The sequence below is a fragment of the Aedes aegypti genome, chromosome 2 (assembly GCF_002204515.2).
Source record: "Aedes aegypti strain LVP_AGWG chromosome 2, AaegL5.0 Primary Assembly, whole genome shotgun sequence".
NCBI classification, from domain to species: Eukaryota; Metazoa; Arthropoda; class Insecta; order Diptera; family Culicidae; genus Aedes; species Aedes aegypti.
Window position 1 is genome coordinate 274,170,658 of NC_035108.1, and position 12,136 is coordinate 274,182,793.

The 12,136-nt window shown below is 36.0% G+C and overlaps 1 protein-coding gene across 1 annotated transcript; it reads right to left on the reverse strand.

Moving 5' to 3' along the window:
* On the reverse strand, nt 1-8,113 carry LOC5570431 (transmembrane protein 138). The gene is made up of 4 exons (XM_001659088.2): nt 7,870-8,113; nt 7,731-7,803; nt 1,172-1,346; nt 1-1,099 (listed from the first exon to the last, which is right to left on the reverse strand). The coding sequence occupies exons 1-4, from the start codon at nt 8,001-8,003 to the stop codon at nt 993-995; spliced, it is 489 nt and encodes a 162-aa protein (XP_001659138.1). The 5' UTR covers nt 8,004-8,113; the 3' UTR covers nt 1-992.
* Between the last annotated feature and the right edge of the window lie 4,023 nt (nt 8,114-12,136).

The following is a 12,136-nucleotide window of genomic DNA, read 5'->3' on the forward strand; positions in this document are numbered from 1 at the left end:
TTCAACATTTGATAGGTATTTATTGATATGTGCAACAACATATTGTTCACCATTGTTATTAGGACACACATTTATCTAATTATCGCTTTTTCAACATCCCTACACTGTGTTACACATATGAAAATATTTCCAATTTATCGAGATCTATAATCTTTTTATGAGAACGTTTTGGAATCATCAACAGCTACAAATTAAAAATTATTTTGTTGCATTCGTTTGATATTCCAGTCTGATGTAACATACAACTTTGTCACTCCCTATTTTCGTCATGAGGTATTAGGATAGCACTTGAAATACAAATTTATCTAGAAAATCTGAAGATTCTTTCATCTTCAAGAATTCAAGCAGTAATATTTCGAACGATGTCTTCACTGGTTTTATAAGATATTTTTGCTAACTATTGGAGAAATTGCTGAAAAAAATGCTAACGTAATAAGTGATGAAACTTCTGTAGAAATTCCTGATGAGCTCTTACAAGGATCTCTGTAAAAAAAAACTCCCTAGATCCTGAGGAATTCTTGATGGATTTTATAGATAAATTTCTAAGTTAATTTTTGAACAAACGACTGATTGTTGAATTCCTGGACAATATCCTGTTGTCCGACAGAACTTCCATCCATAATAAAGACTTTTTAGGGACCTATTACACATCCCTGTAGTGCTTTATACTTCAGTAAACTTTCACTTCCATATTTAGCCAGCATTTAATGATTGAATCTCGATTATAGAATGTTTAATTTGGTTACAAGCTGACCGCCTTAAATATGAGATACCTTCGTACTCCACGACGAGAATAGAAAAACCATGTGACAAAATTGTTGGTAAGCGTTATATGTTGTTTTCCTTAACATTTTCCAGGTCTGCTAACTAAACAGAACATTGGGAACATAAACATGATCCAGCCCAACGGGGCTCCAAGGATCGACTTGAAACGAAGGCGAGAACTCAAACCTTAAAGTGCGACCTGTTGGTTTTGCTTACCCTCCAAATGTTTACTTAATGGCCAACTGCGAAGTGATCCAGTCCAAGTTTTCGTAGAACCGTGGATCGCTCATCTTCAACGCAGATCTCTTGTACAGATAGTAGTAGAGCGGGGAAACTAAAACAGATGCACAAAAAGCATGGTCAACATAGACAGCTCTCGATGACTTACCCTTCGGAGTAACCTTACATAGTCTCTGAATGATGAACAAGGCGGTTAGTGCCTTGGGCCATTGGAAGAGATATGGTGACTTGTTGTGGTCAACCACTTGCCAGATGTGCAGAGTAATGCAAAGCAGGAAATACGTCATGGCCACTAGCAGAGGGACTCGGAACTTTTCGTACAAAAGATGTGCCATGCCAGCCTGAAACGAAAAAAATGTATGTGAACTAGGAATATTGGATTAGGGAACATGTGATACGGGGCCTTGACCCCAAAAATTGTATTGTAATGTCCAGTGGCAGTATGAACTGTTAGAGGATAGGTATATCTTAGCCATCACAATAAAAAAACGCAACAAAATTGACAAACAAATTGCAACACTCGGAATATACTAAAAAATGTACAAGTTTGTCGGGAAAAGTCAATACCATCAGTGCACCAGATTCCGCTCATTTAAGGGAAGTTATCTGTTCAAATGTTTATTATAAAATAACTATTTAGTAGATCAATACTATTTTTATGTCACAATGCAGCTCCAAGTATAGGTAATTGGCGACAAAAAAAATAATTTGAAAAACTTTTAAGGAAAATTATTTAGTTGCATTTGTTTCTGCATCTAAGTGTTTCTATTTCCGCTCACGATAAACAAATTTATTAACGAACATCCTAAAAAATGTATAATTTTAATTTTTGTTATTTATCCTGATCAGTGCGCAACCAGGATTCAAAGGATTCAAAAAATCCATAACAAATCACTAGATAGAAGCATACTACAAGCACAGCATTATTTAGTGTAAGTATTTCGGACAGACCGTTACGCTTATATATGTGCTTATTCTGCGTGGCGTGTGAGGTGACACGAGTCGAATGAGGTGATAATAATTGTCGTCTCGCTCCCATTTGATTAACATTAGTCATCTCATGTCACTCGAGGTGAGAGCGAGTCGTCTCGACTCACACGCCGCGCAGAATAAGCACAAAAATTTTGCTATCTACGGAAAAATTAAATGGAAGTAGCTAAATTATATTCGCGTAACTATCTGCCCAGAATACATACAAACACCATAGAGCTCACATATTTCATGAGATATCTAAATATGTAACCGACTAACAGGCCAAGGTATGGGACACTAACCCTATGTATATTAGGCATAAGACACATTCCACGCACATCTACGCCAAGATATCAAAAATTCAAACTCTGAAATATTTCCAAAGCTATGCAGAACACGGAAGACAATATGTTGAATTGTATAAAAAACATAAATTTGATTAAAAATACAGTGAAAAACATACCTGAAAAGTTATATAAAGTTTATATAATTTATTGGTGAGAAATTGAGACATAAAACAACTTTTTTAAAAAGCCCTGTATCATAGTTCATCAAGTGTAATATGATTGTCTTATCCGTTAACTAGAAGGGTATTAGATGACATTTTTATGTGCGAGATTAATTTTTTTCAAACAAATGATTGGTTCTTTGAAAACGTATTTTTCAAATAGTCACATTATTATGGTGTCGCGTTACGAAAATTGCCTTATTTTTGACATTGTAAAATAAATACTTTTTATAGAACTCTTATATTTTGGATTCTCTTCTTACTCGTCAAGATACGTGTTTTCATAAAAAAAAGATAAAAGATTTAAAATCGAACCATTTTTCGAAAAGTTACACTAGGTGCAAAGTTTTGATGTCGCGTTACGTTAATTTTAACCGTAAATTTTCAGGATGAAACTACAAATTTCAAATTGCTCGTTCTCAGCAATGCTACAACCGATTTTCGATTTTTTTGATTTTTAGTAGATTGAATTAGTTATACTAGCTTTCAACGTTGGTGCCACCCAACTAAAACCCTACCCGTTTTTGTAAAATGTGGGTATGTCAGTTTTCTCTTGTTTTTCACTCAAATCTGATCAAGTAGCTCTGGTTTTTAATGAACTCGTTGGCTAGTGACCAAAATCTCATCAGACAGATGCCGTTTAGTGCAGGAATAGTTTCTTACATGTTGTGGAATACTTGGCTTCGATGGTAAATAACGTAGATCTCCGGCGGATAATCCGGGATATCCGTAAAAATGGTCAATTCATGAAAATAATCCAAGACAGTTTTTTTTGCAAACTCATCAGAACTTCTTATTATAAAACGCAATAGATAATTTGAATTGTTCATGGACCTAGGTGGTCACAATAATGGCTTCTGGAAGATCCGGAACATCCGTTTTTACGCATGGTAATTTCGTGAAAATCATCCTAGATCACTGCGGATTTTTCCAAACATATCAGAAATCAATTACTAAACATAACGGATTATTGGGATTGTTCTTGGATATAGGTGACCACTATGAAGCTCTTAAGAGGATCTGGAGCAACCATAAAAAATGGTCATATCGTAAAAATAAATTTAGACACACGTAGTTTTTTCTGGATGTCTTGTTATGACATTTGTCTATGTTGACATTCATTCTTTACGTTGTATAATAATAAATTTGATTGATTTTGCAATGAACTTCGGTGATCTTTAATATCAATACAAATTATACTTCTTCTTCTTCTTCCTGGCGTTACGTCCTCACTGGGAAAAAGCCTGCTTCTCAGTGTTTTTATAAGTACTTCCACAGTTTTTAACTGAGAGCTTTCTTTGCCAAAGTTGCCATTTTCACATTCGTATATCGTGTGGCAGGTACGATTATACTCTATGCCCAGGGAAGTCAAGAAAATTTCCATTACGAAAAAATCCTGGACTGACCGGGAATCGAACCCAGACACCTTCAGCATGGCTTTGCTTCGTAGCCGCGGACTCTAACCACTCGGCTAAGAAAGGCCCCCAATTATACGTGTATTACAAATTTTACATGTTCTATAATTATGACTTTTTACGTGTTAAAAAAACGCGGATCTTCCAAAGAAAGTTGTAGTGGTCCATGGGCAGTACTGATTGGCTGATTTTATAAATTGATAATTTTTATGAATATTGCGGATTTTTTAGTGCTCCAGGTTATTTACCATTGAAGCCAAGTAGTCCCCAACATGTGTGAGGCTTTTTTTTCACTGACCGGCACCTTTCTGATAAGATTTGGGTCGCTTCTTAAAACCAGACCTAAAACCAGAACTATTTGATTAGCTTTGTGCAAAAAATAAAAAAAGGAACATAGGGAAAGTGTACCAGTTATGGCCATAGTGGTAAAATTTTAATAACTTTCACATTTTAAATCTTTTTGAATGTTTTACATTGAGATATATGTTAAATCTAACTACTACAACACACAAACATTTTCAAAATTCGAAGACGTTAAAGTAATCACGTATGGCGAAATAGGGTACCACTATGTCGATAACTGGTACACCTACCCTATTTACCTCTCACAAAAACGTTGAAGGTTTCAGAAGAATTGCGCCAACGCTTAAATCTGGTACAACTATTTCCTTTCAATGAAAGCTCGAACAATCGGTTGAATAATTGAGAACTGAATTTTATGAGTTAAAATGTATTCACAGTTTCGCCTAATAATCTGATTTAATAACTCTTCTGTGCGGCAGGATTCCATGATATTCACTATTTTTAGAACATAAACGTCCTTAACAATTTTGCTAAAACATGATTATCAAAATACTACATGGCTACGTTGAAATTTTATTGGCCCAATATCTAGTTCAATTACACCCCTGTGCCACAAAATTCTGTATCCTTCAGACCACCATTAGTAAATCATGAACACCTGCACACGCTACGTCTGAACCTGCAGATTATAAAAATCGAATTTACATCGGATATTTTCATCTTCTTGAAAAAAGATCAAAGGAACGGTTAAAAAATTTAACCCCAAAAAAAATTGCAAAAAAGTACAGGGGGGTACAGCAGCTCTACATATTTTTCGTCCCATCATAAGGAAGCTTTTATGGACGTCTACAAGTTTCTGAAACAATGTTCTTAAAATAATTTATTGAATCTTTTTAATAATTTTACCCATTTATCAGATCCATTAACTCCACTGTGTTATTGAATTTCGGGTAGTTCCGACAACCATAAACGGCAGCTTGTCGACTTTGCCGAAAGCATACTTTTAAAAGTACATCGTTGAAAGGTTTACATAATTTTATTTTATAATCAAATTCAATCATTCTAACATGTATCAAAGCTCAAGATTATTTGCGCTGCCATCCGAAAGCACTGTACCGGAAACATTCTTAAAAAATCATAGAAATATCTAAATATTATTGCAAAGAATTTGGTCAAATTTATATGGTGACCACAAGCGCCATCTACGCTTTTACAAAGCACGACATTCTCAAAAGGTTTCACAGAAACATCAAATTAATTTTAACCAGTGTCGGATCAAATTACCCCACTGTGAGGCAGAATGTCGAATGTATTAAACAAATAACAATACTAGATATACATTTTTCCGAAACCTGAAAGCAACATTGCCGATTTTATCAATTAAAATAAAAAATGCTTTTTGTGTAACGCGACACCATTTGCAGAACCCTGTTGGAAGATAAACGTAACGCGGCGCTCATAAAATGAAATCAATGATTTCTGCAATTATTCAATATTTCCTTCCAGTTTGAAGTCACACTCTGATTGTTATCAATACATAGAAGGATTGCCTAGAACAAACCCGGATTGTAAAAATTATAGCAGAGCAGATATAGGCGATTATAGAGTGATTTTTAAAAACGTGCATTTCAGCGATGGTGTCGCGTTACGAAATGCAACTGCTTTTAGTTACCATACAGTGGCTCAATCTCATTTTCGTACGGGGCACTGTTTTCATATCAAGTTGGTAAAAATTTATTAAATGGTGCATGGACTTCGATATACTTTATCAATAATGAAGGTTATAGGTGTCATCTATTGTTTGGCAATGACAAACTGTATTCATTTGCATAAATCTTTGGAATAATGGAAAAGTATTGAGATTGTGTCTATAATTGACCCAATTCCATATTCGTACACCTAACAAAACAGAAATATACAGCATTCAAAACTAATTTTTAATGGACTAGATGATTACTTAAGCTCTTCGTTGTGTTGTTCAGATGCAGTAGAATACATTTGGAAAATTTAAAAGCGGACATATTTTAAACTTAAGTAAATTTAAGAAAAATACCAGTTTTCCCATGATTTTTACTAAAATATTCGGTAAGTCGAACAATAAATTGCATTTTTTTCAACATCACTTCCTTAATAATGATAACTGCGAATATTGAACAAGTTTCAAAAAATTATAATCAGTTTTAGAGTAGCTAGGAGTGGATATCGACAACTTATACTTTTGAATCTTAGGTAGTATAACATTTATAACAAATCCAAAACCAAAAATTTTAGTCAATTTCTTTATGTTTGGCTCCTAAATGTATATACATAATCCATAGTTAATGTTCCTATCAAAACATTGCGTAATTATCATTTTTAATTTACATTTTACTACCAAACATGATTATAGAGATTTAAAGAATAAATATTATTGCCATAACCGCAACACAAACGTTTTTTTAAAATGATGAAAACAACAGGATATATTCTATTAAATAGTATATCAATGCTCTCTGCTCATTCAAGTTATTTTGTATTTTTCTTATAAAATCAATAAATTGCAAAATAGGTTGCTATTTTGAATATTATTTCAAAGATAATTGAATATTACGATGACATCAATTATGTGGAGGTATGTACAGCGTAGTTTAGGGTACTTTATTGTAAAACGAAGTTCGTAGTTCAAATTATTTTTACAGGCAAATTCAAAATTAACATTTACCTGTTGTTTAGAATGAAAATTTGGTTTACATTGATTAAAAATATCATTTTAGAAGAGTTTTGAACTTATGGCACAACATTTTTTTGAACTCAAAAGGGATAAAAACTGTTTATGATTTCTGCAAACTATATATATTTCAACTAAATTTCTATCAGAGCTTACGAGTATAATCTATAGATTGGATCCAATGACAAAAATAAACGTTATTGTTCGAATTGTAGGATTTAATAGCAAAAATCATTCGAAAACTGGCATTTTTCATAACTTTACCTAAATTTCATATATGTCCACTAATAAATTGTCCAAATGTATTTCACTACATCTGAACATCATAATAAAGCATTTCAGTAATCAAATAGAGCTTCTAAATTTAGTTTTGAACGTTGTGCGTATGAATTTTGGTAGGTGTACGAATATGGAATTGGGTGAATTTTAGACATCAATTCAATACTTTTCTATTAATCCAAAGATGAATGTAAATGGAAACATTTTGTGATTGGCAAACAATAGATAACACCTGTTACCTTCAATGTGGATAAAGTATTTCTAGCTCAATACTTCATTTAATAGTTTTTTACTAACTTGATGTGGAAACAGTATCCTGTACGAATATGAAATTGGACCACTGTATATACAGTGTTATGTTTCAAAATCAATGTCACAACATCAAGTACATTTAATATGCAAGATATAAAAGCTGTTTAATCACATGGTCACAAGGCATATTTCCGAGAACAGGTCTAATTTGATAATGAAAATCGGTTCCTCGTGGTGTCGCGTTACGCTGGAATGTGTCATAAGCGTTTTACGTGATTGTGAATCTTACCTGATAAACGTAGGTTGAGTACAAGCTGAAAATGATTGCCGTAAACGAGAGGATCAGACATACATCTTGGGCCCTACAAATAAAGAAAATAATGTCCACAGTCAAAAATTGATTCGGGAAAAATCGATAATCCACCTACAAAAACAGAAAGATGATGGAAACTTTGTCACCACGGGTTAAATACGAAAAACTGTTTATTCCCAAATCAACGCACAGGAAAACCATTTGGAATAGCAATAAGGAAGCGAATCGTTTAAGCGACAGTTTGAACATGTTTGTTTCTAATTAAAACGATATTTTATTTTTTAAGAAAAGACGTAGATCATAAGCACTTTACACTGCACCGCCCACACACGCAACAACTGCACTGCACTCGGAATCGAAAAAAATGAATGAATGAAAATTGCATCCCAGAGCAAACGAGATAGCAGCACAACAACAAGTCCCATACGACCGGGCGCTAGAGCGAGCAGGAATGCAAACAAAATGTTTCTTCGGATAAAAAATTGTTCTACTTTATCGACCGCCGGGTTCTGTGACATTGATCACATCCGGGAGTATGGTGCATGAGTTGCACAAGTCGGCTTGATCTCGGGATGCCGGCTGGTATTGTGCATGTCGTAAACTTTCAACAAACTCCAATCAGAAATTAAAATAGTATTGTGAATTTTCTTGGAAGATGGATTTGAAGGGATATTGCTTCAGCTGGTATGAAATCAGCGGAAAATTTCAAGGGGCACTCCAATACATTCAGGTGGTATGAATATCCTCTAACTCAATAGGATTGTGGCTCGTAATTACTCACAATTCACATAAAACATCTGTTAATAGACAATTCTAGATATATCCATTACATTGAAGTCCAGTTTCGAACACATTTCTAAATATTTCTCGCGTAACTTTTGAAAACGTCCTAAGTAACAAATGTAAACAAATCGAGATTATCATTGCAAATCATTTGCGTTGCACCACTTAGCAGCACACTAGAACACTCGTTCTGATATATTAACAACAAATTAATCAATTCAAAGCTTAACAAAATGACCAATGTTCAAAACTGCATCGCTTTTGATCAATTGTAACATTATTCATTAAGACCATGATGTCGGATGAATCTTCAATACAAATACAAATACAAATACAAATACAAATACAATTGTTACATTGGACCTTTGATCAGAGAACCAACCACATGTCCTATGTAACATTTATGAATAAACACGATTCTAATGTCACATTGGACATTCCTGAATAAAGCTTTGGAATGGAGTTTAAAAGGTAGAATGATTTATAGAAGCGTGTCTGAGACACTAATTAGATGCATAGAATGCCATAATAACTGCTTCTCAATCATTTCAGTCGATATTTTCAGAGTCGCACTGCCTCGCAAAATTGAAAACGCTCAAGTGACAAAAAGAGAATGAGTTACACAAAATTGTATTTTGGTCTTTTTGCCAAACCATGTTTTACCGTTTCGCTGGATTGGATCAGCTGCAACATCTATTTTCATATTATTAGCGCATTGCGTGCATATAGGGTAATGATATTGAGCATCATGATGTCATTGTATCAATCTGATTCAGATGCATGGTCGATCAAGCATATAAATATGCTTCCCGGCAGCAACACGAGCAACGTACATGCGCGACTTGCTCACACATATTTGCAGAGCGATCAATCACCGAAGAGAGGAGAAGCTGTATGTATTTGTTAGACGTGGGCTCCTTTCTCGAGTTCCTACAACAAGATGGACGGCGTCGTCATCGTCATCACCGCAATTTCTTGTTTCAACCGACGGCTGGTGCTGATTGTAACACAGCCGTCACCACCACCACGTCATGCAGTGGGAAACTCTCACATGATCATGTGGGCGAAACCGTCATACAAACGGGGGGAAAATTGAGGGAGAATCAGTGAGAGAGCAAAATGTCCTACATACAGTCCTTCTGTTGTTACATAGGACACATAGACGGATGGGAAGAAGTGACGTCGTGGGATTGAATGAATCAAAACAAAGCACAGCTGGTGTCTCCGATTGGCACACCGCAACAAAATGTCGATTATCAGCGAATTGAGTGCATATAGGGAAATGATATTCAGCATCATGATCTTATTGTATCAATCCGATTCAGATCCATGGTCGATGAAGCATATACATATGCTTCACGGCAGCAACACGAGCAACGTCCATGCGCGACTTGCGCACATATATTTGCAGAGCAATCATTCACCGAAGAGCGGAGAAGCTGTATGTATTTGTTTGGCATTGGTTTCCTACAACACAATCGACGGCGCCGTCATCGTCATCATTTCCCACCGCTATTTCTTGTTTGCGCCGACGGCTGGTGCCGAATGCAACACAGTCGTCACCACCCGTCGTGCAGTGGGTAACTCACACACGAACAAGTGTGGGCGAAACCAGCATTGAAACGGGGGGAATAGTGAGAGAGAAACAGTGAGAAAGCAAAAAGTCCCAAATACAGCTCAACGTTTCCCCTCCTTCTGTTGTTACATAGGACTCATAGCCGGGGGGTGGGAAAGTGACGGCGTGGCATTGAATGAATCAAATTGTTGTTGTTCGTGAGAGACTTTAACCCGAAGGTCATTTGTCTCTTCTTCAAATGAATAAAAACAAAGCACAGCTGGTGCCTGCGATTATCACACCGCAACAAAATGAGCAGTTCAACTTGAATGTTGAAGCAGTTCAACGCACGTGGATACAAAATGAAATAAAACATGATTGTTGTGTGCTCAAATCAAAATATCCGATGTTACTATAACTGAAACAAAATGACAGAAATGAATGTCCAATGTAACAATTGTTGAAACAGAACGACCTATGTGATTTATCCTATGTACATATTTTTGGTCAAAACGTCCTATCTGATGTTTTTATAGATTTCAGTGTAATTTCCAAATAAATTGACAAAATTGCATTTCATACGTTGACCTCTATTACACTGCTTCCCTCTACAAGCAACACAGTGGGGAAAAATTGTTTCATTTTGATACAGTTTCAAAATATATTTTCACAACCTTCAAGCTCGATTTACTCGAAATGTGTGAATTGTTAGATAGGCCGTTTTGAAAAGTTACGCGAGATTTGATTGAAATTTAAGTAATTGAAAACTTTACCAAAATAAAATTTTCCAAATATGCATCAAAACACCCCTCAAAATATGCTTCCCTCCAGCTCGTAGCATAAGCAACATAAAAAATTGTCAAAAGGAATCAAAACAAACCACACAAAAATCATGGCAGTGAAAAGGCAATCTAACGTACGTGTTGCACCAACGGCAACGGTGTATACAAAAATGTCAGAGAATCAGTCGATTTCGAATACATCTCTCTCTTTCATCGACCGACGATTTGGACGGCGATTTGAGGAACGGTGGTTTAGAACCACCGTGTCCAATCTGCAAATCTCCGTACAATAATAGCACAGACAAACACACGTCACGGTCGATTCAAATGTACTGTAGGTGGCCAATCCACCACTCGCAGCGCTCGCATCGGTATTGGTCGCGTTTGACGTTTACACACTACATGTGCATGTATTATGTATTGGAAAAAAGCTTGACCGAGGGGGGAGGGGTTCTAGTTCTAGGCCCTTAAGCTATTAGTACACACTTTGCCAAGTGTGCAAATATTTGGCTCTTTGATTTTTCAGACGTTTGCCTAACGTTTGTCGTTTGTCTATTGTTTGCCAATGGTCAGTACACGGTGGACAAACAATAGACAAACTCTTACACGCAGCGAACTGGACTATCGAATTTCATACATTTTGCCTTATGAAAGGTGGAACGGTTATTGCAATTCAAACGCTTTATATATCGTTATAGGGTTCATTCATTTATTTCATAACGCCAAAAATGGCCATTTTCGACACCTACCCACCCCCTCATAACGCAGTTTGTATGAACATTCTACAAATTTTGTATGAACTGTAACATCATAAGGACACCCACCCACCCCCTCTAGCGTTATGGAATTTGTAAATGAGCCCATAGCATCACTCCACATCAAGGCGTCGATAGGCACGTGGTGTACGCTCAGGCCTATCGATCGCAAGATTCTTGGTTCGAGTCCAGGTTGCCGCGATAACGTTTTTTGTTTTCAAATTCTGGTTTCATCAGGCAAATTCATGAATTTCAATCCAGGTTTTTACGAGCGCTAATGGCTGCCGAAAACAGGCTCGCTTTCTGGTAGGGATCAGTCGATATGACGTTTGGCTTGGGTCCGTTCAATATAAAACGACCCAAGCCAAACGTCAAATCGACTGATCCCTACCACAAAGCGAGCCTGTTTGCGGCAGCCATTAGCGCTTTTAAAAAGCTGAATTCGATTTCTTGTGGCGAATTTTCGTAAGGGGTTCCTATGTTGATCGGTAGTCCATTTGCCTGAGT

What these genes read in the sequence shown, in the direction of transcription:
- LOC5570431 (XM_001659088.2), bottom strand. Translation starts at nt 8,003, where the DNA reads ATGTTCAAACTGTCGCTTAAACGATTCGCTTCCTTATTGCTATTCCAA. An exon ending in TCCATCATCTTTCTGTTTTT is followed by an intron (nt 7,804 to 7,869) that starts GTAGGTGGATTA and finishes CTTTATTTGTAG; the next exon opens with GGCCCAAGATGTATGTCTGA. An exon ending in GTTCATCATTCAGAGACTAT is followed by an intron (nt 1,100 to 1,171) that starts GTAAGGTTACTC and finishes CATCTGTTTTAG; the next exon opens with TTTCCCCGCTCTACTACTAT.